Genomic DNA, 26,602 nt, shown 5'->3' with positions numbered 1-26,602 from the left:
CCCTCCTGAAGCCCCCCAACCTCCCCAGGCCAGCCCCACCCCAGGGTTACTCACAAAGCCAATGAGGTAGGGGCTCCCGGCATCCCCCAGCAGGTGGGAGGTGAAGCTCTGCAAGGCCACAGCAGTGGCCCGCCGGGTGGGGATGACCACGTACTGCGGAACAGGCAGGCAGGTCAGCGGCCAGAGGAGCCAGGCCCACCCGCCTGGCCCCAGCCCCGGGCCATGGCGCTTCTAAAGCCCCCACACCCTCAGACTCTCTCTTGCCCTGGATCGTGACACCTCTCCCTGCTGGGCCCTACCTCCTCCCCACAGTCCCCTCTACTGCCCACCCCACCAGCCTGGCTGCTCCTCTCCCACCAGTCACCCCTCTCCTCCCTGAGCCCCTTCCACACACAGCTGCAGTCACCCCCTCAGCCCCAGGGGCTTCCACACCTTCAACCCAGACCACTGCAGTCTGTCCCAGACCAAAAGCATCACTGGCCTCAAACCTGCTGCGCCCCCAGGACACCCCTCAGAAATGACAATCTGCACCTCCTCCCAGCTACATGCGGTCAAGGGAGGATACTTTGGGGGTTGCGCGGGTGCCAGTCACTAGAGGCCATTAGCCCGGAGGCCTCCAAGTCTTGGAGTACCGAAGACATCAGGAACGGCCGCGCTGCCACCTTCCTGGGGTGGCTCCTGCTCCGTTCCTGAGACCAGGGTGCCTTGGCTTCTGCCCTGGGTCATGGGGACACAGATCCAGAGAGGCACGTGTTCCCGAGGGAACCCGAACCCCAGCCATGGCCATTTGTCCTCACCTCCCAATAAGCTAAAGACCCACCTTGGTTCCTTCCCCTCCCTGAAGACCAAGTGAGGCCTCGACTGGCCTGGGATGGGAGCTGGCCCCTCACCCATGGGCACCCTCAGCACTGAATGCCAGGCCCTGCTGGGCCCCAGACCCACAGGAGCTTTGTTTCAAAGCTGGGCAGGCCAGAGTCAGGAGGGGCTGGGGTGGAGCTGGGATAGGCACAGCCAGCTCTGTGGGTGCCCAGGCAGCCCCTGTGCCCCAAACTCCGGCTGCCTTGCCTCCTCGGAGCGCCAGCCTTAGTGGGCATTGTGTGCAAGCAGCCAGCACCCACGGGGCATCCCGTTACGGGAGGTGGGGGCGGATAGAAAAAGGCCTGAGCCTGATGAGTGACCCCATTTCCGGCAGGAATAAACTCTGACACTTAATAAACTGGGACACGATTTCCCTGGGACCCTGACCCCTGCCGGCAGTTATCGGGCTCCCTGGGGGTGGAGGCACGGGAGGGGTTGTGCCCAGCACCAAGAGCACCTGATCCACAGACTCACTCCTCCCTTCACGCTGGGCCTGTGCAGTGACCCTGGCACACCCCTGCCACCGCCCCAGCCCATGGACTCAGGAGGACACAGTGACACCTCGGGGGTAGCGGAGATGCTGGGAGGCTTGGGGTGGGGTGAGGCAGACTTCCCGAAGTGCAGGAGCCACAGCCCCTGGCAGACTCATCTCCGGGGCGCCCAACCCTGAGCACCCTGAGAGTCCACCCCTGAGTCCTTCCTCTCTGCCCCAGAGCCTGCCCTGACACCTCCCAGATACTCTCCCCTGGCCACGGGACCAAGTGTCACACCCCTGCCACCCCCAGATGGCCACAAATCCCTAGCCCCACTCCTGGCTCCTCCCAGGGTGCTCCCATCCCCACCCAGGGACCCAAGTCCCTGCTGGCTGCTCAGACAGCCCTTTGTCCCTGGCTGGCTGGTCTAGAGCCCATTGTTGGCCCTGTGAAGACAGCCTCTGTCCGCCCGGCCCCAGCCGCAGGCACTCGGGCAGGCACGCCTGGGAGCCAGGCTGAGCAGGGAGGGCAGAGCCCATGGCTGCTCAGACCCCAGGGCGGGGTGGGAGGAGTGCTGGCAGGCAGCACCACCTCAGTGCCAGCCTGGCACTGCCAGCCTCCCAGACACTAACCTGAGCCTTGAGACACCCTCTCCCACTCGGTCCCCACATCTCTGCCTGCCTGCCCGCCCAACCCTGTTTTCCTGCCCTGTCCGGAGGCCGACCCCAAACTCTGATCCCCTCCCTGCCTCTGGGTTCATATTCCTGGCAGGCCTGCCTTCCCCACCACCCACTTCCAGCTCTCCCACCCCCTCACCGGCCCTCCCCAGCCACCCCTGTGAGGTCAAGAGGCCTGGGTGCGCAGCACAAGGTGACCTCGGCCTGCCTGGCTCACCATGAGGATGTCTGCAGTGATGGCCCAGTTAGAAAACAGCAGCGTCTCCCCGACGAAGATACAGATCTGCCCAGGAGAATGCAAAGCCACCATCAGGGGTGCCTCCATCCACAGCAGCTGCAGCCTGCTCCCTACACACTGGCTGCTGGCAGGGAGCCCATGAATCCTCACCCCTCCCAGGCCCACATCCATTCATGGGCTAACCAGAGACCGAGCCATCCCCGCGGCCCTGAAACACCCAGAGGCCCTGGACAGGCCGTGGCCAGGCTGAGGATGAGCAGGGGCAGCCAGAGATCAGGAGCCTCCCCGAGGGAAGGGAACGTCCAGCAAATCAGACCGAATGTCCTGTTCCAGACCCTCCCGTGGCCCAGGTCCAGCTTCCCGGCACCCTTGCCCCCCGACTGCACTCACATAGGCCCCTACGATGCTGCTCTTGGCAGCCACGAAGATCAGGCAGATGAAGATGGCAGAGCCCAGCATGCCCACGGCACACACCAGTGGGTCGGCCCGCTGGGTCTTCAGGCGGCACCAGCGCGTGGCTCCTGCACCCGTGACCACACCCAGAAAGCCCGTAAAGCAGGTGATGGCCCCGAAGATGAGACTGTGGGGACAGAGGACGGTGGGGCATGAGTTGAGGGGGCTAAGGCTGAGGAGCTCCTGTCCGAGGTCCCTCGCCAGCCCCGGGCCCACCCCGCGGGCCCCACCTGTCCTTGGCTCCACAGGGCGGGCTGCTGCAAGTCTCCGCTGTCTTCTGCACAACTTGGGCGCGGTGCAGGTAGAGCGGGATCCACATGCCCAGGGCCCCTGTGGCGAAGGAGACAGCCGACGTGGCCAGGGAGGAGAAGACGTAGCTGCGGCTGGGGAGAGGCCAGGCAGTGACACTGAGCTCAGGGACCTCCTTCAGCCCTCATAGGCAGCCCCATGCCCTGGGGGACAGGAGGCCCCGAATGCCTCGTCTTACAGGCTCCAAGGATGAGGGTTCAGGCTGCAGGAATAATCGATTCTAGGGGCCAAAATGTCCCCCCTAGCACTGAGGCAGCAGAGGTGGTGGGGTGTCTGGCTGAGGGTGCTGGTGGGCTGCCCTGCAGGGAGAGGCCCTCTCATCTCAGCACCCTTCCCTCTTCCCACCAGACCCCTTCCCAGGTACTCACTTTCGAATCAGGGCCTTCATATCTCGGAGCCATGAGGTCCGGGTCTTGAGCTGGTCCCCGAGCTGGTCAGCATGGCCCCTTTTAGTGGCCGGGACCAGGATGAGGATGAGTGTTCCTGTGATCATGCCCAGGACAGGGGACACCTGCCAGGGAGCAGGAAGTTAGGACACCAGGGCCCAGTGAGCCTCGTCCCTGCTGCAGGAGGAGGGACTCGGGCAAGCCGTGCCTTCTCTAGGCCCTAGGGGTCTCCTCTGAGCTGGTATCTGCCCAGTCTTCCTAACTGGGCTGCTGAGAAAAGCTGGGGCTGAGGTCAGTCAAGAGACCGGAGGCTTGAGAAGGACTGTCCAGACCAGGGGCAGGACCAGAATGGGAAGGGTACAGGGAAGCCGGGCAGACTGAAGGAAGGAGGAGGGGGCGGGTGAGTGGAGCGGTGGATGGATGGATGGAGAAGAGATGGCTAAAGAGGTGGATGGAGAGATGGACAGAGAGAGAGGGAGGGAGGGACGGACGGATGGACAGACAGATGGATGGACAGATGAATGGAAGATAAGTAGCCAGATGGGATGATGACTTTCAGGGAGGAGATAATTCCTGGAGAAGGTTCCCCATGTAGGTTCCTCAGTCGCGGGGCCCTGGGAAGGTGCTGTCCGGGTATGAAGTGTTGGACTGACAGATCAGGTGGGCTGGCATTTGGTGGGGGGCCCATGCAGGCCCCACAGAGGCTCATGAGCCCTTTTGGATCTTCTCTGTGTCCAGCCCATTTTCCAGAACAGAACTTCCAAGGCCCCAGGCTTCTCTCCGGATGGGAGGGTGACATCCTGGCAGCCTGGATTCCATCTCACCAGCCCCACAGAACAATCTCCCGCATGCCCCGGGACTGGGAGCCCCTGGGCTGGGGAGTTCCTCTGCCTGCGGCCTCCCTCTCGTCCCCCCACCTGTCCCCCACCCACACTAAGAAATTCCACGGAGGCCACTTCCTTCCTGCTTTTAGGAAAAAACACTTTGTCTTAAGCTTCCGCTCCTCCGAGAGACTGGGGATCTCTGTTTCCTCCGATTGCACTGTCCTGGGGCCTTGGTAACTTGCCCCAAACCCAGCGAGACAGGAAGTGGCTCCAGACCCTGGGGCCCCCACACAGAGGTCTTGTCCCAGCCTTACCCTAGCACAGTGCCAGGGCTGGAAGCAGGAAGCTCCGCCACGGACCTGGAATTTCCTGACGTGGTGGGAGAATCCTTGATTCTCTCAACCTGGGACTCCCGGGCGGGAGATTCCAACCCTCAGCCTGGGGGTCCTGAGGGTGGCAGGGCTGTGTCTGGCTCTGACACCTCAATCTGGACTCATCTGGAAGGGCAGGGATTTCAGAGTCCAGGCAGCTGGGGGAGGAATCCTGGAGGTCTGTGTCCTAGCCTGGGATACATCTCTGGGCAACCCTGGGGCGAGATCTGGACTGAAGAGTGTCCTCGTGGGAAGGGACGTAGGCCTTACCCGCAATGCCCAGTGCCAGTCTCCGGCTGCCTGCTTCACGCTGGAGCCAGTGATGTAGCCCAGGCCACTGCAGAGAAGAGAGACATGTCAGGCTGAGCAGAGACAGGGGCTGGGGACAGGGAGTGCCCGCTGGTCTGCAAGGCAGGCTGCCCACCCTCCCCACCCAGCCAGCTGGCCAGGGAGCAGGTCCAGGCATTTCTCAAAGGCTGACCACCTACATGTTTAGTTCTCTGAGGGCACCCACCTGGGCCAGAACCCCAGGGAGTGGGAGCACTCAAAAGTCCAAGGGAACCTTGCCCAGATCCTCACCCAGCCCCTGGCATCTCCGGCTCTCACCTGCCCAGTGGGATGGCGAAGTAGAAGACGGACAGCATGAGCGTACGCGTGTTCTTGGTGAAGAGGTCGCCAATGATAGTGGGGGCGATGGTGGAGTAGCTGGCCTCACCGATGCCCACCAGCCCCCGGGACAGAACCAACAGCCAGAAGTACTGTGGGGAGGGGTGGAGGATGCTGGGGGACCAGCTACCCATTGTCTGCCTCTCATCCCTTGTTCCCACTTTGCTCCCTCCCCCTGCAGGGCCCAGGAGCCAGGAGAGAAAAGGGTGAGGGTGCTGGTGGGCTGCACCTCCGTAAATACCACCTCCCCCGGCCACTCCGGGCCTCAGTTTGCCCCTCTGTGTAGTGGGTCTGACGGGGCCAGGACTATCCCAGCTTGAGAGTGGTATAGCCCAGGCACGCCCCTCTGTCCTCATAGGCACTGGGGACACAAGCCTATGTCTCCACTACTCCTCCAACTGGGAGACCTCCTCCCTGGTTCTGACTCCACATCGGGAGCCTCAAGCCACCACCCTCCACTCTGTCCCTCCCCCAAGCCGGGTGGCTGGGCCAGCCCTGGCAGCACTGAGGGCCCAGTGTGGAGTGGGGAGTGGGCAGGGAAGCCCAGGGGACCCAGAACCCCTCCCCCTGTACACATCAAAGGGCAAAGCCTGGCTGAGCGGGGAAGGGTGGGGCCCTGCCAGCTGCTGGTAGCGTGACCCCTTTGATGTGGACCTGCTCCCTCCATGCCCCAGCTGCCCGGGGCCTGAGAACCCAGCCTGGTCATCTTTCCCCAGCCCCACCCTGGCCACCCATCTGGCCAGCATCGCCCACGTCCAGCCCTCCCCCGGGTCTCCCTGACTTCCCTCCATCTGCTCACCTCGCTCCTGGCTGCTGTGCCTGCAGGTGCTGCCTGCGTTGACCCATCTCTGACCCCTTCATGCTTGTGTCTCCTCCTCCTCCCTGTCCCCATCTCCCTATTTGCCCTTAGCTCCTCGCCTCTGTTTCTGTTCCTGGCAATCACCTGCCTACAGCCTTGGCCTCTTTTTCTGTTGGGTCATTTGTCTCTTTTGCATTAATTTCTTTTTCTTCTCTTTCGTTTTTTTTTTTTTTTTTGAGACGGAGTCTTTCTCTGTTGCTCAGGCTGGAGTGCAGTGGCGCCATCTCACTTACTGCAACTTCTGCGCCCCGGGTTCAAGTGATTCTCCTGCCTCAGCCTCCTGAGGAGATGGGATTATAGGCACCCAGCACCACACCCAGCTAATTTTTGAATTTTTGTAGAGATGGGGTTTCGCCATGTTGACCAGGCAGCTCTTGATCTGCCTGCCTCTGCCTCCCAAAGTGCTGGGATTACAGGCGTGAGCCACCACATCCGGCCCTCTGTGTGTTTTTAAAGAACAAACATGAGGCTGGGCACGGGGGCTCATGCCTATAATCCCAGCACTTTAGGAAGCTGAGGCAGGAGGACTGCTTGAGGCCAGGAGTTCGAGACCAGCCTGGGTAACATAGCAAGATCTTATCTCTACAAAAATTTTGAAAATAAGATAAAAATCAGGCCAGGCATGGTGGCTCACGCCTGTAATCCCAGCACTTTGGGAAATCAAGGCGAGTGGATCACCTGAAGTCAGGAATTTGAGACCAGCCTGGTCAACATGGTGAAACCCCGTCTCTACTAAAAATACAAAAATTAGCCGGGCATGGTGGCAGGCGCCTATAATCGCAGCTACGCGGGAAGCTGAGGCAGGAGAATCGCTTGAACCTGGGGGAGAAGGTGGCAGAGGTTGCAGTGAGCCAAGATTGCGCCACCGCACTCCATCCTGGGCCAAAGAGCGAAACTCTGTCTCAAAACAAACAACATTTAAAAATCAAATGAACATGAAAGGAAACCCTCCACGCATCTTATCCTGTAACTTGCTTTTGCCCCCTCATTCTTATTTTTTTGAAACCCATTTATGCTGGTTAATTAAGTTCTTGTTCATTCTTTTCCTATTGAGTCTCACAGGGCTGGGCACGGTGGCTCATGCCTATAATTCCAGCACTTTAGGAGGCTGAGGTGGTAGAATCACCTGAGGTCAGGAGTTCGAGACTAGCCTGGTCAACATGGTGAAACCCCATCTCTATTAAAAATACAAAAATTAGCTGGGTGTGGTGGCGGGCGCCTGTAATCCCAGCTACTTGGGAGGCTGAGGCAGGAGAATCACTTGAACCTGGGAGGTGGAGGTTGCAGTGAGCCGAGATTGTGCCATTGCACTCCAGCCTGGACAACAAGAGCAAAACTCTGTCTTGGAAAGAGTCATATATACCATTAAACTGTGCGCACCAGTGATGGTCGTTTAGATTGCTTTTTTTCTTTTTTTTTTTTGGTATTACTGCTCTTCTTACATGCATGTATCTACAAGAGAGAAACAAGAGTTTCTCTCTTGAGTGTATACCCCAAGCAGAAGGCTGGGCCATGGGAGATACACAGAGTTTTACAATATCCTGCCATTTCGCTCTCCAAAGAGGTTCTACCAATTTACACTCCCACCAGCAGGGCTGGAGTCCCCGATTCCCCACAGCTTTGATCACACTTGGTACTGTCAACCTTTTTAATTGTTGCCAATCTGACGGGTGTGAAATGGGATCTCATTGTTGTTCTAATTTGCATTTCCCTGAGGACTAGAGAAGCTGAGAACTGTCTCTTCCGACATGTATTGGCCATTTGGGTATTTTCTCCTGAAACTGTAGCTATTTCTTGCCCATTTTTCTACTGAGTTATTTGTCTTTTTCTTGTTGATTCATAGTTCTAGATTTTTTTATTTTTTATTTTTTTTTTTTGAGACAGAGTCTCGCTCTGTCACCCAGGCTGGAGTGCAGTGGCATGATCTTGGCTCACTGCAAGCTCCGCCCCCTGGGTTCACACCATTCTCCTGTGTCAGCCTCCAGAGTAGCTGGGATTACAGGCACCTGCCACCACGCCCAGCTAAATTTTTTTTTTTTTTTTTTGTATTTTTTAGTAGAGACGGGATTTCACCGTGTTAGCCAGGATGGTCTTGATCTCCTGACCTTGTGATCCACCCGTCTCAGCCTCCCTAAGTGCTGGGATTACAGGCGTGAGCCACCGCACCCAGCTTATCGTTCTAGATTTTAAGAGCATGCTTTTTGCTTTACTTTCCCCTTTTGGGACTTTATTCTGCAGGACGGTTTGAAACACAGGCCAAACTTTTCTTTCAATCCAGTTGGATACACAGTTCTTCCCAGACCACTCATCTGAGATGCAACTTTCATCCTATACTAAATCCCCGTAGAAATGAGGACTCTGGCTCATTGATCTTAGTCCATCCCTCTGCTGTTTTAGTTAGAATTGCTGTATTTTGATAACTGAGAGGCAAATCCCCTTTCACTGTTATTTTTTTTCCACAATGTTCTTGGCTATTCCTGGGCATTTTCTCTGCCAAATTAACTTCAGAATCACATTGCCAAGGTCTACCAGAAACCCCCATGGGATGCAAATTGTGACTGCAATGAATTTATGGCTTCACTGGAGGTGACCTGTTTCTCCCTCTGCTTTTGCTTATCTTCCCTCCCCTTCCACACACCCAGAGATGGACCCAGACCTGGCATGGTGGTCCTAGACTTGCTGGTCCTAGACTTACTGGTCAGTCCCAGGAGCAGCCTCAGAGGTCGGTGACCAGGGGCCTGGCCAGGGGCAAGATGAGGCCCTGAGGGGCCCTAGAGGCCTCTGGTCCAGTCCTTCCTTTTGACTGTGGCCGCCAGGCTCTGCTTGCCATCCTGGGCCTGGAGCTTTACCTGACCTGACCCTCCTCTGTGAAGCTGCCCATGAAGCAAGGATGTCCTTGGCAAACCTGCTGATTCTCTCTGCCCTCCCTCCAGCGTCCCTACCATCAACCCAAATCTGACCCCGCCATTGTTCTTCAGACTTTTCCAGAGCTCAGCACTGCCACAGAAGGAAGCCCAGGCCCTCTAGCCTGGCATTCAAGGTTCTCCATGACCCAGTCCCTGCTTTCTTTCCAGTGAGAATGCAATCCTCAATCTTTTTTTTTGAGACGGAGTTTTGCTCGTCACCCAGGCTGGAGTGCAGTGGCACGATCTCTGCTCACTGCAACCTCCAGCTTCCGGGTTCAAGCGATTCTCCTGCCTCAGCCTCCCAAGTAGCTGGGATTATAGGCATGCACCACCATGCCTGGCTAATTTTTGTATTTTTAATAGAGATGGGGTTTTTCCACGTTGGCCAGGCTGGTCTCGAACTCCTGACCTCAGGGGATCCACCCGCTTCGGCCTCCCAAAGTGCTGGGATTACAGGCACGAGCCATTGCACCTGGCCCAATCCTCAGCCTTTCAACATACTCCACCATTTCTGCATCTGTGGGTTGACTCCCTCTGCCCATGCTACCTTCACCAAAAGGTCTAATCTCACAGTCCCGCCTGCCCAGCGCAAATGCCACCTCCTCCAGGAAGCCTTCCCTGACCCCATGGATTTCAAGAGACTGCTGTCTCTTTAGTGAGGACTCTCAGCACTTTTTCTGCACCTCTTGAAGGCTCTGAGCACAGGTGCTCCTGTCAAATCTTCCTACCCCGAAGCCTGGGTGCTCCCAAGGACAGGGCTATCTTGAAAGCTCCTTGAAGACAGATCATGCTCTCCCCTTCTTCCTTCATCTTTCTCTACAGCAGTCATCATGTGATTGCCACTGTCTGCTTGAATATGCCTCGAGATGGGAAACTCACTACCTAACAAGGCAACGGTTTCATCTCTGGAAGGAGGAACAGAAACAATGACTCGCCGGGCACTCGACCTGTTCCAGGGTCTGGACCTTCACAGCTCAGCTGCTTCTCATGGGAAACCTTCAAGTTGGGAAGTATTATCCCCATTTTAAAGATGAGGAAACTGAGGCTCAGAGAGGTTAAGAGTACGTTCTTCCAGGTTACAAAGCTAAGTAGGCAACAAAGTTGGGATATTCAAGCCCAGGCCTGTGGGAGCTAAATGAGAAGACTCTTGTTTGTGTTGAATTGATGTTTGTTTCTCTGGGATGTCGACCCAAGAAGTTAGCTGGTCATCAGACCAAGTACAAACTGAGCAAGAACCAGAGAGGGGTAGTGACTCCCCCAGGGTCACAAAGCCAGGTAATGGCAGAGCCAGGACTAGGACGCAAGGCCCTCACTCCTAGGCCAGACTTGTTCTTTGCATCCATCCCAAATCAGAGGGCCACTCAGGAGGAGTCAGGAGGCCACATGGGCTGGAAGGCTCTCAGTTCAGAGGCCAGTGTGGGGAAGGCCCCAGCTACAGGACTGGTTTACAAAAGTACCCGAAGGCCACCTCACCCTTCTGCACCGGGAAGACAGTGCGGTTCAAGCAGAGGAGCTGGAAGCCCCGGGCTGGATTAACACCAGCCAGTAAGACTAGCCACTCGCCGGAGGGAGCAGGACACCGGTCGGGGGAGAAGCCTGGGCGGGCCTCACCTGCTGGGGAATGAAGGAGCTGGAGAAGGTGACGGCCGACCAGAAGAAAATGCCACAGCTGAGAATCACCTTCCTGTTGAAGCGGTCGCCCAGGTAGCCGAAGATGGGGGCAGCCACCATGAAGCTACAGATGAACACTGCAGGGAGACGAGAGCTTGAGGGCCAGCCCAGGTCCCTGCACCCCAGCCTCCCAGCCCATTTCACGGTGGCTCGAGGCCAAGCGTCTGTGCAGCAAAGGGACCAAGGAAGCAGCCCAGAGAGGCAACTTCAGCCCGAGCTGCACCTCAGGAAGGTGGGAAAGGCCTTACGAGGTCAGGCACATCCGTGACGCCATCCTCTCCCATGTATGTCCAGTTCGCCCAGTTTGTCCAGGTTTGGGTGAGTCCTTTGGGTACTTTTTAAAAGAGCAAAGATCTATTTATTGAATGTTTTCTACACGCCAGACACTATGCTAGGGACTTACCATGTCGTATCTCACTTATCTTTTTAAAATTTTTTAAAATTTTTATTGTCTTGCTGTGTCACCCAGGCTGGAGTGCAGTAGCATAATCTTGGCTCACTGCAACCTCCATCTCCTGGGTTCAAGCGATTCTTATACCTCAGCCTCCTGAGTAGCTGGCATTACAGGCATGGGCCACCACGCTTGGCGGATCTTTGTATTTTACTAGAGATGGGGTTTTGCCATGTTGGCCAGGCTGGTCTCCAACTCCTGGGCTCAAGTGATCCACCCACTTCAGCCTCCCAAAGTGCTGGGATTACTGGTGTGAGCCACTGTGCCCAGCTATATCTCATGTATCTTTGTATCTCATGTATCACGTACCTTTCCAGCCCCCTCCCACCCCACAGATGTGGAGACACACTCAGAGGAAGAGCGACTTGCCCAAGACCCCCCAGGCAATATGTTCCAGTGGGGATCTGACCCCAGTTGCCTGACTCCAGAGCCTGTGTTCCTTATAGGTTACCACACTGCACTTCTTATTCTACTTGAGAACAGAGGTCAGAGAGGGTAAGGGATCTACGCAAGGTCACACAGCAAATCAGGGCAGAACTGGGCCTGGAATAACCAATTTCACACCTGCCAGACCACACAGCTGCCCTCACTCCCAGCACACTGCAGGGCCTTTCCTAATGGCTGAAAACACTGTCATCCATCTGTCCATCCTTCCATCCTGTCATTCAACAACAATTTTTTTGTACCTACAAGGCACCAGGAACCGTTTTAGGTGTTCGGGATACATCAATGAACGAGAGAGACCCCATGGAGCTTTCACTCGAGTGAGGAGAAGCAGACATTAAAGAAATAAACAAATCGATAACACAGCCTGTCAGACGGGTGGGAGGGGCTGACACAGGAGCTTGGAAGGGTGTGTGTGAGAGCAAGTGGATGCCACAATTTTACATTTTTTGAAACAAGAGTCTCACGCTATCACCCAGGCTGGAGTGCAATGGCACAATCTCGGCTCACTGCAACCTCCGCCTCCTGGATTCAAGTGATTCTTCCGCCTCAGCCTCACGAGTAGCTGGGATTACAGTCATGTGCCACTGTGCTCTGCTAATTTCTGTATTTTTAGTAGAGACGGGGTTTCACCATGTTGGCCAGGCTGGTCTCCAACTCCTGACCTCAGGTGATCTGCCTGCCTCGGCCTCCCAAAGTGCTGGGACTACAGGCGTGAGCCACCGTGCCTAGCTGAGAGAAATTGATTGATATAGGTAGCTTAGCTGGTGTTTTGTTTGTGAGATGGCGTCTTGCTCTGCTGCCCAGGCTGCTGGAGTGCAGTGGTGCGATCTCCGCTCACTGTAACCTCTGCCTCCCAGGTTCAAGCAATTCTCCTGCCTCAGCCTCTTGAGCAGCTAGGATTACAGGAACCTGCCACCATGCCCAGATAATTTTTGTATTTTTAGTACAGACAGGGTTTCTCCATGTTGGCCAGCCTGGTCTCGAACTCCTGACCTCAAGTGATCTACCTGCCTTGGCCTCCCAAAGTGCTGGGATTACAGGCATGAGCCACTGCACGCGGCCACCACAACTTTAAATAGAGCAGTCAGAGAAGGGGCTATTTCAGCCAGGACCTGGAGGAGGTAAGGAAACAAATCATGCAATTACTGGGGCAAGAACAGCAAGTGCGTATGCCCTGGGGCAGCAGTTTACTTAGCATGTCGGAGGAACAGGAAAGAGGCTGGGGTGGGGCCCCGGAGCCCACTGTGATGACTCTGACGTCCATGGGTGAGAAAGGAAAACATGAGGGGATGCTGAGCAAAGGCCGTGACCTGGCTTTGTTCTTCCAGAACAAGAGGTTTGGAAGACTCCACAGGGAGGCCACTGCCAGTGATGGGAGGGGCCTGGGAGGTCCCAGGTGGGATGAAGAGGCCCAGAGCAAGGCAGGGTAGACCCTAGGTCACACAGCGAGGTGGCCCCCCATTCCTCCCCCTAGAAAGCAGTCCCATAGCTGATGGGCAGATGGCCAGACAAAGGCTGGGAGCGGCAGACATGGCAGCCAGTTGGCCTCTGACCGCCAGGCTGAATGTGTGCGTAGCCCCGGCTGCTCCTCCATGGGCCTGAGACCCTGGCGAGATGGGACCTGAGAGAAGAGAAAGAGGGAGGGAGGGAGGAGGAAAAGAGAGAGGTGAAGGAGAGGTGAGAGGGCTGGGCAGAGCTCCCCTGAACCTGGCTGGAGGAGTGACTACCCCTCTCTTACGCGAGCAAGAACAGGTCAGCGAGTGTGCATGGGTGGTGGGTGTACAAGCAGACCTGTTAATTCCAGAGGCCTTGGGTAGAATCAGCATGCGGGTACACAAATCCGGGCATGAGACACACACCCTGGGCTCAAATTCACCTCTGCTCCCTCCCGGCCAGTGACCTCAGTCAGGCCACAGCCTTTCTGTGTCTCACCTTCAGTGGTGTGCTGATAAATGTTTAACTGGCTCTGAAAAAGGGGCAAGGGGAGCCCTGATGTAGCATGTTTGCTTTTTTTTTTTTGAGATGGAGTTCTGCTCTTGTCGCCCGGCTGGAGTGCCGTGGCGCCATCTCGGCTCACTGCAACCTCCTCCTCCCGGGTTCAAGCGATTCTCTTGCTTCAGCTTCCTGAGTAGCTGGGATATAGGTGCCCGCCACCACGCCCAGCTAATTTTTGTATTTTTAGTAGAGATGGGATTTTGCCATGTTGGCCAGGCAGGTCTCAAACACCCTGACCTCAGGTGATCCTCCTGCCTCAGCCTCCCAAAGTGCTGGGATGACAGGTGTGAGCCACCGCGCCCGGCTGTGTTTGCTCATTTCTGTGGTGTAAACGCTCCGCCCTGGCTGAGTTCAGGCTGCCCACATCATGTCACTGATGGGCGTTGGAAAGGGATGTGCAGAAACATGCCATTGTCCAGTGTTTCTACCACACAAATAGAATAGACGCCACTCACCATAGGAACACAGATAACGCCTAAACACAGCCAAATAATTAGGAAGTGAGGACTTTTGAGTAGTTATTACCTTTGTTTCTGATTATTTAATTGTAAGCTGATATCATTTAGTTTTTAACAATGGTTGTATTTTACGACCAGCTCACACACCATTCCTGAAATGTTAACAATTGACTCTCATGAGCCGGCCCAAGCCAGTGCCAACATCCTCGTCTGTAAAATGAAGATAAAAATAGCCGCTCTCCAGGGTGGGTCTGGGTGCTGGATAGCACGTGCAAGGTGCTTAATGCCACACCCTGCCCAGAGCGGGCTGGCCTTGGTCAACACTGGGCCCTTGTTTAAATTAGTCAAGGCAGAAATTATTTCCTCACATCTAGAAAAGGAATTTTTCCTGCTGGGCCTGCCTCCAAGGGCCTGCCCGAGATCAGACCAGAACGTGGCAGGAGGGAGATTTCCAGTTGCATCAGGACTGACACATGTGAGGAGGAGGAGGAATTGTTTTCTCTGTGCTTGTCCGTGCTAGGTGGGGAGCCGACAGAAAGAATCAGAAGAGAAGTTGCCCCGTCTGGTCAGTGGCAGATCCTGTTCATAGGTTGCTCTGTTTAAAGGACAACCTATGCTGGGGAACCACCAAGGAGCTCCAGATCCTGCCAGGATAATGAAGAGAAGCTTCCTGGAGGTGGTGGCGTCAAAGCTGGGCACTGAAGCATGCATAGAAGTGTACTGTTACGATAATACTTAACATCAATAATGCACACTGAAATATAAACTTCAGATCTTACCAGCAATCTTATATAATGGCTCATGAGGCATCTGATGCTTAGTGTTCATAATAACTGCAGTCAGTTATCATGGAGCACTCATTATAGGCAAGGCCCAGGATGCAGACTTGACATATGCACAGATGATCTCACTGGATTCTGTTCTCTTCATTTTACAGAGGAGACAATAGAGGCCAAAAGAAGTGATGTCACACAGCCAGTGTACGGCTGAGCCAGAATTTAAACCCCAATTTGGCAGACTCCAGAGTCCTTGCTCTAAATCACTCCACAGACTGCCATGCTGGGAAGGGGGAAGGTCCCAGCTGATGTTCCCAAGGTCAGGGAAAGTTCAGGGCCTGTTGAGGACAGCAAGGAGACAGGTCAGGCCATGGCCTGAGGATGCTGAAGAGGAAGTAGTGAGAGACCAGGCTGTGGAGGGAGGACTGGGCTCAAGACCAGGACGGGATTTGGTGTTTAGAAGGTGACAGAGAACCACAGCGCGCTCTCTACCCCGCCCCCCAACACCATGGTGGGACCCTTGGAAAAGCCCCCTCCCCAGGGGGATGAAGAAGAGCTGGAGGGAGGTGACCTAGACCTTCGCCAGAGCCCGGCCATCATGCTCCATTCTCCCCTCTTGCCCGCAGTGGAGCAGGAAGCACAGGCCCCTCCTAGCTCTTTCAACCCCTCCTTGGTTTCCGGCTGCTCACTCAGATGGGCAGAAGCCCCCAGGACTGCAGGTGGACTGCTTGGCAGAAGCTGGCACATCCCATCCCCACCCAGCGGCCCCAGTCTGATGAACTTGCCCAAGCACCTACGTGCCCTTAGCTCACCTGATCCTCCCCACGTCCACCCCCATCTTACAGCTGGGGTCACTGAGGCCCCAAGAGGTGGGGGAAGTTGCCCGAGATGACAGACCAAATTAGGAAGGCACAGTCTGGACCTGCCTGCCCCTCAGTGCCTTCCCTTGGGACACGGCAGTCCAGGGCCAGGAGGGACGTGAGATCCATCACTGCCACCCTCCCTCTGCTCAGGACAGCCAGGAGGGAAGGCCCCTCCTGGCCCTCTGGAGGTCACAGGCTATGGAGGGGCCTGAATGCAATCAGGGTAGGGACGGGGAGGGGGCTGAATGTTCCTGGCAGAAGGGACGGGATAGGCGAAGCCTTGCCCATGTGAACCGTGTCCGATGGGGACACAGAGGCCAGCAGGCAACTCTGCTGAGAATAAAGACCAGCCTGGGCTGGGCCTCCAAGCTAGAAGCTTCCCCTGCCCACCACCCCGCAATCCCGTGGTCTTTGTTTGTTTGAGGAGAGCTTTCTGGGCAGACTGGCAGCCCCACCCCTGGTTTTGGTAGGGGCGGCTTTCCCAGCAGCTCCCGCAGGGACATCCTGTGGAGGGTGTGGGGAAGCCCTCACTCGGCTCACGTGTGCTGAGCCCACAGGTCTGGGACAATGGAGAGGCAGGGCAGGGAGCCAGGGCCGAGCGGGCAGGGCCGCAACAGCAGGGAGGGAGGAGTTAGAGCAACCCGCCTGCCTCGGGGTCTTGGGCCAGGGCCTCGCCCCCTCCTCCTTGCCGGGCTGGCAGGAGGCCGTCAGAAAGCCAGAAGGGTGGACGCGTGCTGTCCACCTCTCACGGCAGCCCAGAGCTCAGAACCCCCACGGGGACTCGGTGTCCTGGCGGGCAGCCCCAGGACCCCCATCCGTGATCAGGGGAGCCATCCCCATGGCACACATGGCCTGTATGACCCCAGAAGGCAGCTTTGGAGCAGGAGAGGGCAAGTCTGGGCTTGGGGGAGCCCTGAGCCCCCACTCTACGGCCTTGGAGCCTGCATTCGGCCCTTGCCTCAGCCTGGGCTGAACCACGGCTATTTTTACATGGCTGATCTGTTATTTGGAGAAGACTCGCCATCCTCCACATCCTGTGGGCAGGGAGGGTGCTCAGGCAGGCATGGGTGGGGCGGGGGCCAGGCTCTGCCATCCAAGGGACGGCCTAGGCTGGCCAAGCTGACGGAGAATGTTCAGGACAGATGGCCCTGTCAGTGCCTGAAAGCTCACCACACTCAGACTTCCCGGTGGAAGGACGGGAACCACCTGCTCCGTGATCCCCTGCTCAGGATGTAAGCCCTGTGTTGGCCTCTCAGGCCTCAGGGTGAATGAGGCTTTGGGGCCACCCTTTAAACAGAAGGGCCCTGGGGAACAGCCACAGGGGCTGCCCAGCTGTGCCTTCAGAACCCAAGTCTGCTGAAGCAGGAGCCACTGGGCTGGTTAAAGAGGGGAGGGGAGAACGGCCAGAAGGAGACTCACCCCCAACAGCAGAGGCACTGTCTGGTTTCAGTCTGAGCTGGCTCTTCCTCTGTCCCCACTCTCCCTCCGTTCCCCCATCCCCATCCTGGCACTTCCTCGTGAGCCTACAAACCCCAGCCCTGGGTAGCCTTCAGCTTCCTCTGCTGCCCCCTCCCACACTTGGTCCCAGAATGAATATCCTGAGACACACATCTTTTTGTTTTGTTTTGGTTTGAGATGGAGTGTCGCTCTGTCACCCAGGCTGGAGTGCAGTGGTGCGATCTCAGCTCGCTGCAACCTCTGCCTCCCAGATTCAAGCAATTCTCCTGCCTCAGCCTCCCGAGTAGCTGGGAATTACAGGCATGTGCCACCACACCTGGCTAATTTTTTGTATTTTTAGCAGAGATGGGGTTTCACCATGTTAGCCAGAACAGTCTTGATCTCCCAGTCTTGTGATCCGCCTGCCTCAGCCTCCCAAAGTGCTGGGATGACAGGCGTGAGCCACTGCGCCCGGCCTGAGACACACATCTTACCTGGACTGCCCTGCTCCAAAACCTTCTCTGGCTCCCTACTGCCCCAAGACAAAATCTGCATGCCTTATCTTGGCCTTCAAGCCTTTGATAGTCAGAGCCTGCCCACTGTCCAGTCTCTTCTCCTTCTGTTCTCCCCATACACCAACCCATGGCCAATGGGCCACAAGCCCCTCCTGTCAGGCAGTGCCACAAACAACCTTCGTCCTCCCTCGCCCTTCCCTGTGTTGCATTGGCGCCGATTTCCTCAGCTCTAGCTTCCAATTCACTTTTCTTTTCTTCTTTTTTTTTTTTTTTGAGACAAAGTCTCACTCTGTCGCCCAGGCTGGGGTGCAGTGGCCGGATCTCAGCTCACTGCAAGCTCCGCCTCCCAGGTTCACGCCATTCTCCTGCCTCAGCCTCCTGAGTAGCTGGGACTACAGGCGCCCGCCACCAGGCCCGGCTAGTTTTTTGTATTTTTTAGTAGAGACGGGGTTTCACCGTGTTAGCCAGGATGGTCTCGATCTCCTGACTTCGTGATCCACCCGTCTCGGCCACCCAAAGTGCTGGGATTACAGGCTTGAGCCACCGCGCCCGGCCACACTTTTCTTTTCAACTAGGTTTAGTCTACTCATTAACCCACCTAATCGTTCCATTTTTAAATACTTGTATTTTTCACTTCTAGTATTTTTGAATATTAGTCTTTTAAACATTTTCTGGTTCTCTTTTCATAATGTTCGGTTCTTGTCTTACAAATTCTATCCTTTCCTTTAGAGCTTTGAATATTAAACACGCCTGATTTTAAAGTCCCTTTGCGACGAGTCTGTTTTCTGTAGTTCTTCAATCTGTTTTCCCATTTCAGGGTCAGCTGACTCCCTCTCAAAAAAATGAGAGAGAACTGTGTGCTCTATTAATTGTTTTTTTTTTTGAGACGGAGTCTTGGTCTTATTACCCAGGCTGGAGTGCAGTGGTGCGATCTTGGTTCACTGCAACCTCCACCTCTTGGGTTCAAGCAATTCTCTTGCCTCAGCCTCCCGAGTAGCTGAGATTACAGGTGCCCACACCACGCTCAGCTAACTTATATATTTTAGTAGAGACAGGGTTCACCATGTTGGTTCAGGCTGGTCTCAAATTGCTGACCTCAGGTGATCCACCCACCTCGGCCTCCCAAAGTGCTGGGATTACAGGTGTGAGCCACCGCGCCCGGCCTGCTCTATTAATTTTGAATTTGAGTTTGTCTTCAGTGGAAATTGTCCCCTGTGTCCCATGCAGGCTCTGGGTCATGAAGAATTCCCTGGCTAGGGACGGTGGCTCAGGCCTGTCATCCTAGCACTTTGGGAGGCCGAGGCAGGCGGATCACCAGGTCAGGAGATCGAGACCATCCTGGCGAACACGGTGAAACCCCGTCTCTACAAAAAATACAAAAAATTAGCCGGGCGCGGTGGCGGGCGCCTGTAGTCCCAGCTACTCGGAAGGCTGAGGCAGGAGAATGGCGTGAACCCGGGAGGCAGAGGTTGCAGTGAGCTGAGATTGCGCCACTGCACTCCAGCCTGGGCGACTGAGCGAGACTCTGTCTCAAAAAAAAAAAAAACAAAAAGAATTCCCTAAGGAATGGTTTGGGATTTGCTTCTGCTGGGGGTCCCTGGAAACACAGGGGGCCTCTATGGGGAAGGAAGGGGAAGCCCCAGGCCTGTAGGGAGGAGGGGCTGGAACTAGGCTTTCTGCATAAAGCCAGAGCCACGTGGGAAATGCCCATGCTTGAAATGGAACCGCACCAGAAAAACTACCCACCAGCCTGGGGACACAGCTTGGAATCAGGAAGCTTGAATGGAAACATCACCCATGATTAGAATGAAGAAACCCCAGGCCTGGAAACTGAGCCAGGCGGGCGTTCCTCTGAAGAATCTGGGTGATGTGTTATGTGGAAGTTTGCTGCGCTACTCTCACTACTTTTTATGTCTAAAATTTTTCATGATAAAAATGTTTATATTAAAAATACTGTAACAAGCTTCGAAGACATTTATCTGGTCCCTAAACACTCTGCATCACTTGGCTTCAATTCTAGCTCCCACTCCGGTTTCTGAGTTCAGCTCTCTGCTTCTGGCATCTGGGAATTTCCCTGCTAGCTTTAGCTGTCAAGCTCAGCTTTGTAATTTAAACATGTTTTCTTGGCATATTTTATCTAGCTTGGAGGGGAAAGGAGGGCTTCACACATCTACTCGATCTCACGCGCTGACTACAAACTCTAACTCATCCTTCAAAGCCCCATTCAAACGTATCCTCCTCAGGGAAGTGCTCTCCACCTGCCACCAGCCAGAGCTACGTACACACTCTCTGCCATCCACCCAGGCTCCCACAGTCCCCCTGTACCCAGGTGATGACTTGATGATACGTTTTCTGTCCCCGTAGATAGAGCAAATCTACCTGAGGGCAGGAACTGAGTCTGGGCAGAGCCCAGCACACAACCTGCCAAGCAGTAGGTTCAGTGGCAGCTGCTTCTTTAGGTATAGGCCATGGGGGTTCCTGATTTCCCAAAACAGCAAAACCTATGAGCTATAATTGTGTGTGTGTGTGTGTGTGTGAGAGAGTCTTGCTCTGTCACCCAGGCTGGAGTGCACTCGTGCGATCTTGGCTCACTGCAATCTCTACCTCCTGGCTTCAAGCAATTCTCCTGCCTCAGCCTCCCGGGTAGCAGGGATTACAAGTGCCCGCCACCACACCTGGCTAGTTTTTGTATTTTCAGTAGAGACGGGGTTTCACCATGTTGACCAGGCTGGTCTCGAACTCTTGACTTCAGATGATCCACCCACCTCGGCCTCCCAAAGTGCTGGGATTACAGGCGTGAGCCTGGCCTATAAACTGTAGTTCTGCTGTGGGCTTTCACAGAGACTGAGCGATGGCTCCTGTGGGGGGCCAGGAGCCAGGTCCAAACCAGCAGCCGTCTAATCTGCAAAGGGGCCGCTGAAAGTGGGCTCGTCCTCAGCAGTTTTTGTGCCCAGTCCCAAGAGGGAAACAGCAGGGGCAAGCCCAGGCCTAACCCTCAGCCACCCCCACTCCCTGTCTCCCGGCCCAGCAGCCCCTGGTGCCCACAAATAAGCAGGCAGCCCAGCTCTCAGCCCCGGCCCTTTGATCTGGGCAGGCACCAACACCTGGCTGGCGCCCTCCACCTGGCTCCGACCTTATCGGGCCTGAGGAAGGCACAGGTGCCTGGGACACAGGCCAATTAGGTGACTTGCCTAGTTGTCCATTGAGTCACATCCTGGTCTACTCGCCTGGCTTCTTGGCTTAGGCGGCCGAAGGGGTGAGGGCACCCTGGGGGGTCCATCCCAGCTGTGCCAGGGGTACGTGACAGGTGAGGGCCACGGTGTACAGACTACAGGGTCCCTGAGAATGCCGGGAATTCTCACCATGGCCCAGAGGCACCCACCCTGGGGACACTGAGATGCCAGGCATCCAGGCCCCCCCAGGCCCATGGGCAGCAGAGGCAGAGGCCCAGGTCCCTATTCCAGGCCAGCTACTCTCCACTGCCAGCCCTCGAGCAAGCCATTTCCCTCTCTTGGGCCTTCGTCCCTCTATCTGGTAAGTGAAGCTGACAAACGGAGCCCGTAGGGTTACTGGAAGAATGAAACAAGATGACGCCTGTGTGTGCTTTGTCCACCTCCACCCAGGCCACCAGGGTGACGAGGGACAGAGTGACTTCTCTTTCACGAGCCCGAGAAGCCAGCCTGGGACAGAACCGCGGAAACAACCAGGGAACCCTCACACCTGCCTTGAGCCAATCCCCCCACCACCCCCCGCCTGGCCCGTGACCCTCCCACCATTCCCTGCACCTCCTGCCCCCGCTTCCTGGGCTGTGCTGGCCCCAACCATGCTCAGTGGGCATTAAATGGAGGACGCGTGGGGTAGAGCCTTGCTCCAGATGAGGCAGTGAGGCTGGGACCAGGAGGGGGATGAGGCTGAGGCCAGGTCCCCAGTGAGTCAGGGGCCACACAGGGCGGGGCATGGGAAGCTAGGCCTTCTCCCACCCTTTCCTTGCCAGCCTGGCAGCCCACTCCTTCCCATGCGCCCACGCGGCTGGAACTCCATTTCCCGGCTGAAGTGCTGGTCACTGCGTGCGCACAGCCCAGGGGGCTGGAGGAACCTGTCTCAGGTGGCAGGGCAGACAGACTTATTCTAGCCTAGCCAGGGAGACCCAGGAAGGGGTAGGGGAGGGGTTGGGCTCATGGCCTGGGAAAACATGATGTCTGCCAGGGCAGGCACCTGGCCACCTGTAGGGGATACTGGACCACACAGCCTTGCCCCATCCTAGCACAGTCAAGTCTCACCTGAGCCCGAGAACCATCGCAACCCCTCTCTCTGAGCCCCAAAGTCCCCATCTGGGCTATAAGGACAGCTAGGAAGGGGGGCGAGGGGAGTGGCTGTGGCATTCTGCGAGCTCGGGAGGCACTGTGCATACTGGAATGCCACTTAGACCGGTCAGGCAGGTTCCTGGACAGAACCAGCTCACTCCACCCCCTCCCTCCCAGGAGGGCCCAGGCAGGGCAAGGGGTTTACCGACTGGAATGCAGACCATAGGGACCTCATCCTGCATCTGACTGGGGCTTACAGCCGGAGGGACTCCAGGGCCAAGGGCCCAGAAAAGGCAGAACCCAGGCTGGGGCCACACAGCACGACTAGAACAGAGTCAGGACCAGGCCTCCTGCCCCCAGCCCTGGGTGGCAGCACTGGCCTTAGTCTCTGCCCGGGCCTGAGGGGCGCTGCTAAGGGCATTGCCAACATGGCCTCCGCCAGTGGGAAGGTCAGGGAGCCCAGGGCCCAGCTCCCACAAGGCCGTGTCGCGGGGAGGGCAGGCAGAAGGGAGGCATGTTCGCCGCAGGGAGGGGCTGGTGGGCTGCCCTAAGTGGTTAATAGCCTCCCACACTGTCCCAGTCCAGCTTCCAGCAGCCTGGGGGCTCAGGCCCTGCTCTGGCAGCCCATCAGAAGCCTGGGCCCCAGGGAACCTCAGGCCCACGTCCAGTCCAGGGCCCAGATTCTCAGGCGCCTGCCCCAGGCTTGGGAACTGCTCTGGGGCTGACTAGGTGGAGTTTCCTGCCTCGTCACCTAAGAGGTGATTCCCAGGGTTGATGGTATTGGAAGGAATGTGGGGGAGAGCAGGAGATAAAAACAGGGTCACCACGGCTCTGTTGGCATTGCCCAACTTACTGAATGAAGGAGCTCCCTGCCCCAGCCTCAGGAAGGAACCTGGATCGATCACTGGGTCCCGACGAGGCCCCAGGACCCAGAGAAAGGTCACCTCTGCAACCTTTGCCTGCACTCTCCTTTACCTGCCATAGCCTCTCGGGCCAGGTCTTATTCATTTTGTCACACAAGAAAAGCAGCAGAGGCTCAGAGAAGCAGCGCCATCGGCGGGCTGCAGTAGTGGGACGGGGATGCAGAGCCCACTCTCTTTCCAGGAGTCAGGACAGGGGAAGACAGACCCGGTGGCAGATGACGGCCAGCAGGACAGGACCCGCAACGCCAACACCTGGGTGCGGGGGAAGGTGGGAGGTGGGCCTCACCTGACTGCAGCAGGCCGGCGCCTCGGTCCTTGACCCCAAAGTGCTGCTGGATGTCCAGAAGGACGCCTGGAGGGGAGACAGAGGGTGCTCACTGGCCGAGTCTGATGCTGGTGTCCCCACAGACCAGACCAGCCTCTTTCCCGCCTTGCAGGGCCCGGCCTGGCCGCATCTGCAGAGCTCCTGCTCTGCTGCGACCTCTACCCTGCCCAGGTTTCCCAGGCCTCCCTCCTGCCTCCACGGGGACCTCCTGTCCTCAGCCTGTTCCCATCACTCACAAGGGCCTGAGGGGCAGGGAGAGGCAGGGCTCCTCTGTGGTCATTCTGTCCCATGGGCAACCACACCTCCTACCTGCCAGCTCGGGCCTCTTCCCGACCTGTGGCCCAGGCCGTGGAGCAACGCAATAGACATGGGCCTTTCCCTCAGGGGGACCAAAAGCCCACCACCCAGAGAGCAGTGGGGGGCCCTGAGAGCTGCGGGGAGCCCTCTGGCCTGGGAGGGGCAGCCACACTCACTCTGGTTCACCTGCACGTGTGCACAACCACATCCGCACACACACCCACACACGCGCACACCCACACACGCGCACACCCACACACGCGCACACCCACACACGTGCGCGCGCACACACACACATGCGTACACACACACGTGTGTACAAGCACCTGCACACACACACATGCTCTCACCCCAGCTGCCCTCAGGATTATAACTGGGCCCCCCATTTTCAGATTCAGGCCCGGGGTACAGAGGGAAGCAGGCGGGCCTCTGCTTTCTTGAGAGAAGTGGATTTCTTGAGGCCACACCTGCTCCCAAGCCCAACTACTTTAGGGCTTTGCATGTCACGGGGTGGGGGCAGCAGCTGGACCACCCAGAAACCACGCACAACTCCAGCAGACTGGCAGCGCCATGGCTTCTGGGGGACAGGCAGGATCTTGGACCCTCTACCCCTTGCAGCACTCAGCCAGGGTTCCTGGTTAAACACAACCCCCATCCCCGCGGGCCTCGGTCTCCGCCTGCATTATCTCCGAGGACAGAAAGACCCAGGCCACAGGCCAGAGACCCCCGACCATAGCACATCTGCAGTGAGAAGGGACGGTGGGGGGAGGGGGAGGAGGAGGAGGAGGAGGAGGAGATGGCCCTGCCCTTGGGGGCCCCACAGGCAAGGACAGAGGCCTTTGGGGGACTCCAGAGCTCTTCATGAGGACGATGATGATGGCAGCATTCAACAGATGATAGTTTGCCTAATTGAGCATTAAATGCCGTTTAAACCTCACACAGCCCTAGGAGGCTGGTACTAGGATCCAAGTTGACAGATGAGGAAACTGGAGCATAGGAAGTTAGGCCATGGGCTCAAAGTCACACCACAGGGAAGTAGGAAAAAGTGGAATCTCCAGGCCCTGTATGAGGATCCCGTTGGCAGCTGGGACTGGGGGTGCAGAAGGAGTGGGGAGGCTGGAATGTCACTGTCCCTTCTGAGACCCAGGTTGGGATGCTGAGCAATTTCCCGGAATGCAGGAGCAGACGGGCGGATGTCCTAGCAGCCTGACAGCCAGAGAAGCTGTCTTCCTCCTTGTTAATGACCTGAGTGGATTGACCATAATTACCCGTAATGAAGAGGCTGTGTGAGGCCCAGTTAATGACTTAATAACCAAGGCAGGCTGTGGCTTTGCCTTGAAGGTAGAAGCCGGGGCCAGTCCTAGGCCTGTGGATGGCAGAGCCAGCAAGAGGGACCTCCGAGGTGCCCTGACCCAGCCCCAGAGGCTCCTAGCCCCACAACCCATTCCTTTCTGGGTCAGGACTCTGCTCCTCCTCCTGACACGTGGGTTTGATCCCATCCCTCTGTGGCACAGTCAGTCATCTGGGGCTCCCCTGCATCCAAGGCCCTTCATGAGACCACAGGGTACAGGTTTGGTCCTGCCAGCCCCGCCCTCCAGCCTCAATTCTCAGGACACCACCCCTCCACTAGCCACCCCAAGCTACTCATGACCCCCTGACTCCGCACACTTCCTCTTCTATCCTGGGACAACTTCGTCAACTAGGCTCACTCCTGCCACTTCTTCAAGGCCAGTTCAGATGCCTTCTGTTGTGGAATATCCCCCCCGCTTGCTCCCCTCCCACCACCCTCAGTAAGTTAGTTGCCCCCACTCTCCCCCGTCCAAACTCGTTTCGCGCTGGGCCCACCAGGATGAGTGGGAATGCGCAGGGAATGCACACAGCAGCGCAGCTGGGAGCAGCTCCTGAGCTGAGTCACTAGTTACTGCTTCCCGCTAAGTTCCAAGGAATGCGTGAGGCTTTGAAGATGGTATAGATGCTGTCCTCACTATCTGTGCTGGTATTTATGATTCTCATCCCACTTTATATAGGAAGAAACCCAGGCTCTGAGACATGAAGTAATTTGTCACAGTCCATTCTGTTTTGGAGGTGAGATCTGAAACCAGGTCTATTGCCAAAGACCAAAGCTTGTTCTCCTGCCACGCTGCCTTCTGCATGGTTTGCTGGTATCCTCCAGGGCAGCACACACATGGCCCACAGGGACTTCACATGTGGGTGAATGTGGCTTCATCCTCCACTAGACCACAAACACGGCAGGAGCCGTGGCGGGTCATCTCCGGGACCCAGAGCAGGGGCTGTCGCGATTTTGGTGTCGGGTGGACAAGAGGATGGGCAGAGGCAGGAGGAGGCAGGAGGTTCCCATCCATAGTCCAGAGGAGCGACATGGGTCTGCAGCAACTGCAGGTTCCGTTTCTGGGAGGGACATGGGTCTGCAGCAACTGCAGGTTCCGTTTCTGGGAGGGACATGGGTCTGCAGCAACTGCAGGTTCCGTTTCTGGGAGGGACATGGGTCTCCAGTAACTGCAGGTTCCGTTTCTGGGAGGGACATGGGTCTGCAGTAACTGCAGGTTCCGTTTCTGGGAGGGACATGGGTCTGCAGTAACTGCAGGTTCTGTTTCTGGGAGGGAGGCCGTATCAAAATAGCCATCATGACGACATCCTGTGTCCACGGCAAATCAAAGCCCTCTCGCTTCCTCCCGGCAGCACATTCCAGCCATCCAGCTGCACACTTCCCCAGCCGATGACTTCAAGGTCCAGGATTTGCCCCTGCCTCCAGGAAGCCTTCCCCTGACTTCCCACCACACAGAGCTCCTGGTAGAGGGAGAACATGCCTCCACATGCAGATGGGCATCTAAGGTCTCTGGGAAGTCCTGGGCAGTTCCCAGGACACAGGAAGCTTTGGATAACACGGCCTGCCCCCATCCCACCACTGCCCGGCGCTCAGGCTTGGGTCCAAGGCCAAGTTCCAGGAAAAAGACTAGAGAGAACCTTCCCAAGGAGCAGGGCTTCCTGCAGGCTGCGAGGCCCAAGGTCAGACCCTGTCTGAGCCTTTCTGGCTTGCTTTCCCTCTTCCGGGCCTGGAAGCCGCCACAGCCACAGGAGGGCAAGATCCCACTGGCCGCT

General features: G+C 56.8%; 1 protein-coding gene across 1 annotated transcript in view; it reads right to left on the bottom strand.

Moving 5' to 3' along the window:
• SPNS2 (sphingolipid transporter 2) overlaps positions 1-26,602 on the bottom strand; it is a 40,652-nt gene that overhangs the window by 2,808 nt on the left and 11,242 nt on the right. Inside the window, exons 2-10 of the mRNA XM_025362702.1 lie at positions 23,147-23,212; positions 10,632-10,768; positions 5,196-5,347; positions 4,860-4,926; positions 3,377-3,519; positions 2,930-3,082; positions 2,637-2,826; positions 2,226-2,291; positions 55-153 (exon numbers count right to left, since the gene is read on the bottom strand). Coding sequence (XP_025218487.1) covers positions 55-153; positions 2,226-2,291; positions 2,637-2,826; positions 2,930-3,082; positions 3,377-3,519; positions 4,860-4,926; positions 5,196-5,347; positions 10,632-10,768; positions 23,147-23,212 — 1,073 coding nt within the window. The remainder of the gene's footprint in view (positions 1-54; positions 154-2,225; positions 2,292-2,636; positions 2,827-2,929; positions 3,083-3,376; positions 3,520-4,859; positions 4,927-5,195; positions 5,348-10,631; positions 10,769-23,146; positions 23,213-26,602) is intronic.

Source organism: Theropithecus gelada, chromosome 16, assembly GCF_003255815.1.
Source record: "Theropithecus gelada isolate Dixy chromosome 16, Tgel_1.0, whole genome shotgun sequence".
NCBI classification, from domain to species: Eukaryota; Metazoa; Chordata; class Mammalia; order Primates; family Cercopithecidae; genus Theropithecus; species Theropithecus gelada.
The sequence above is the reverse complement of the archived record's forward strand: the minus strand, read 5'-3'. Positions and strand labels throughout refer to the sequence as shown.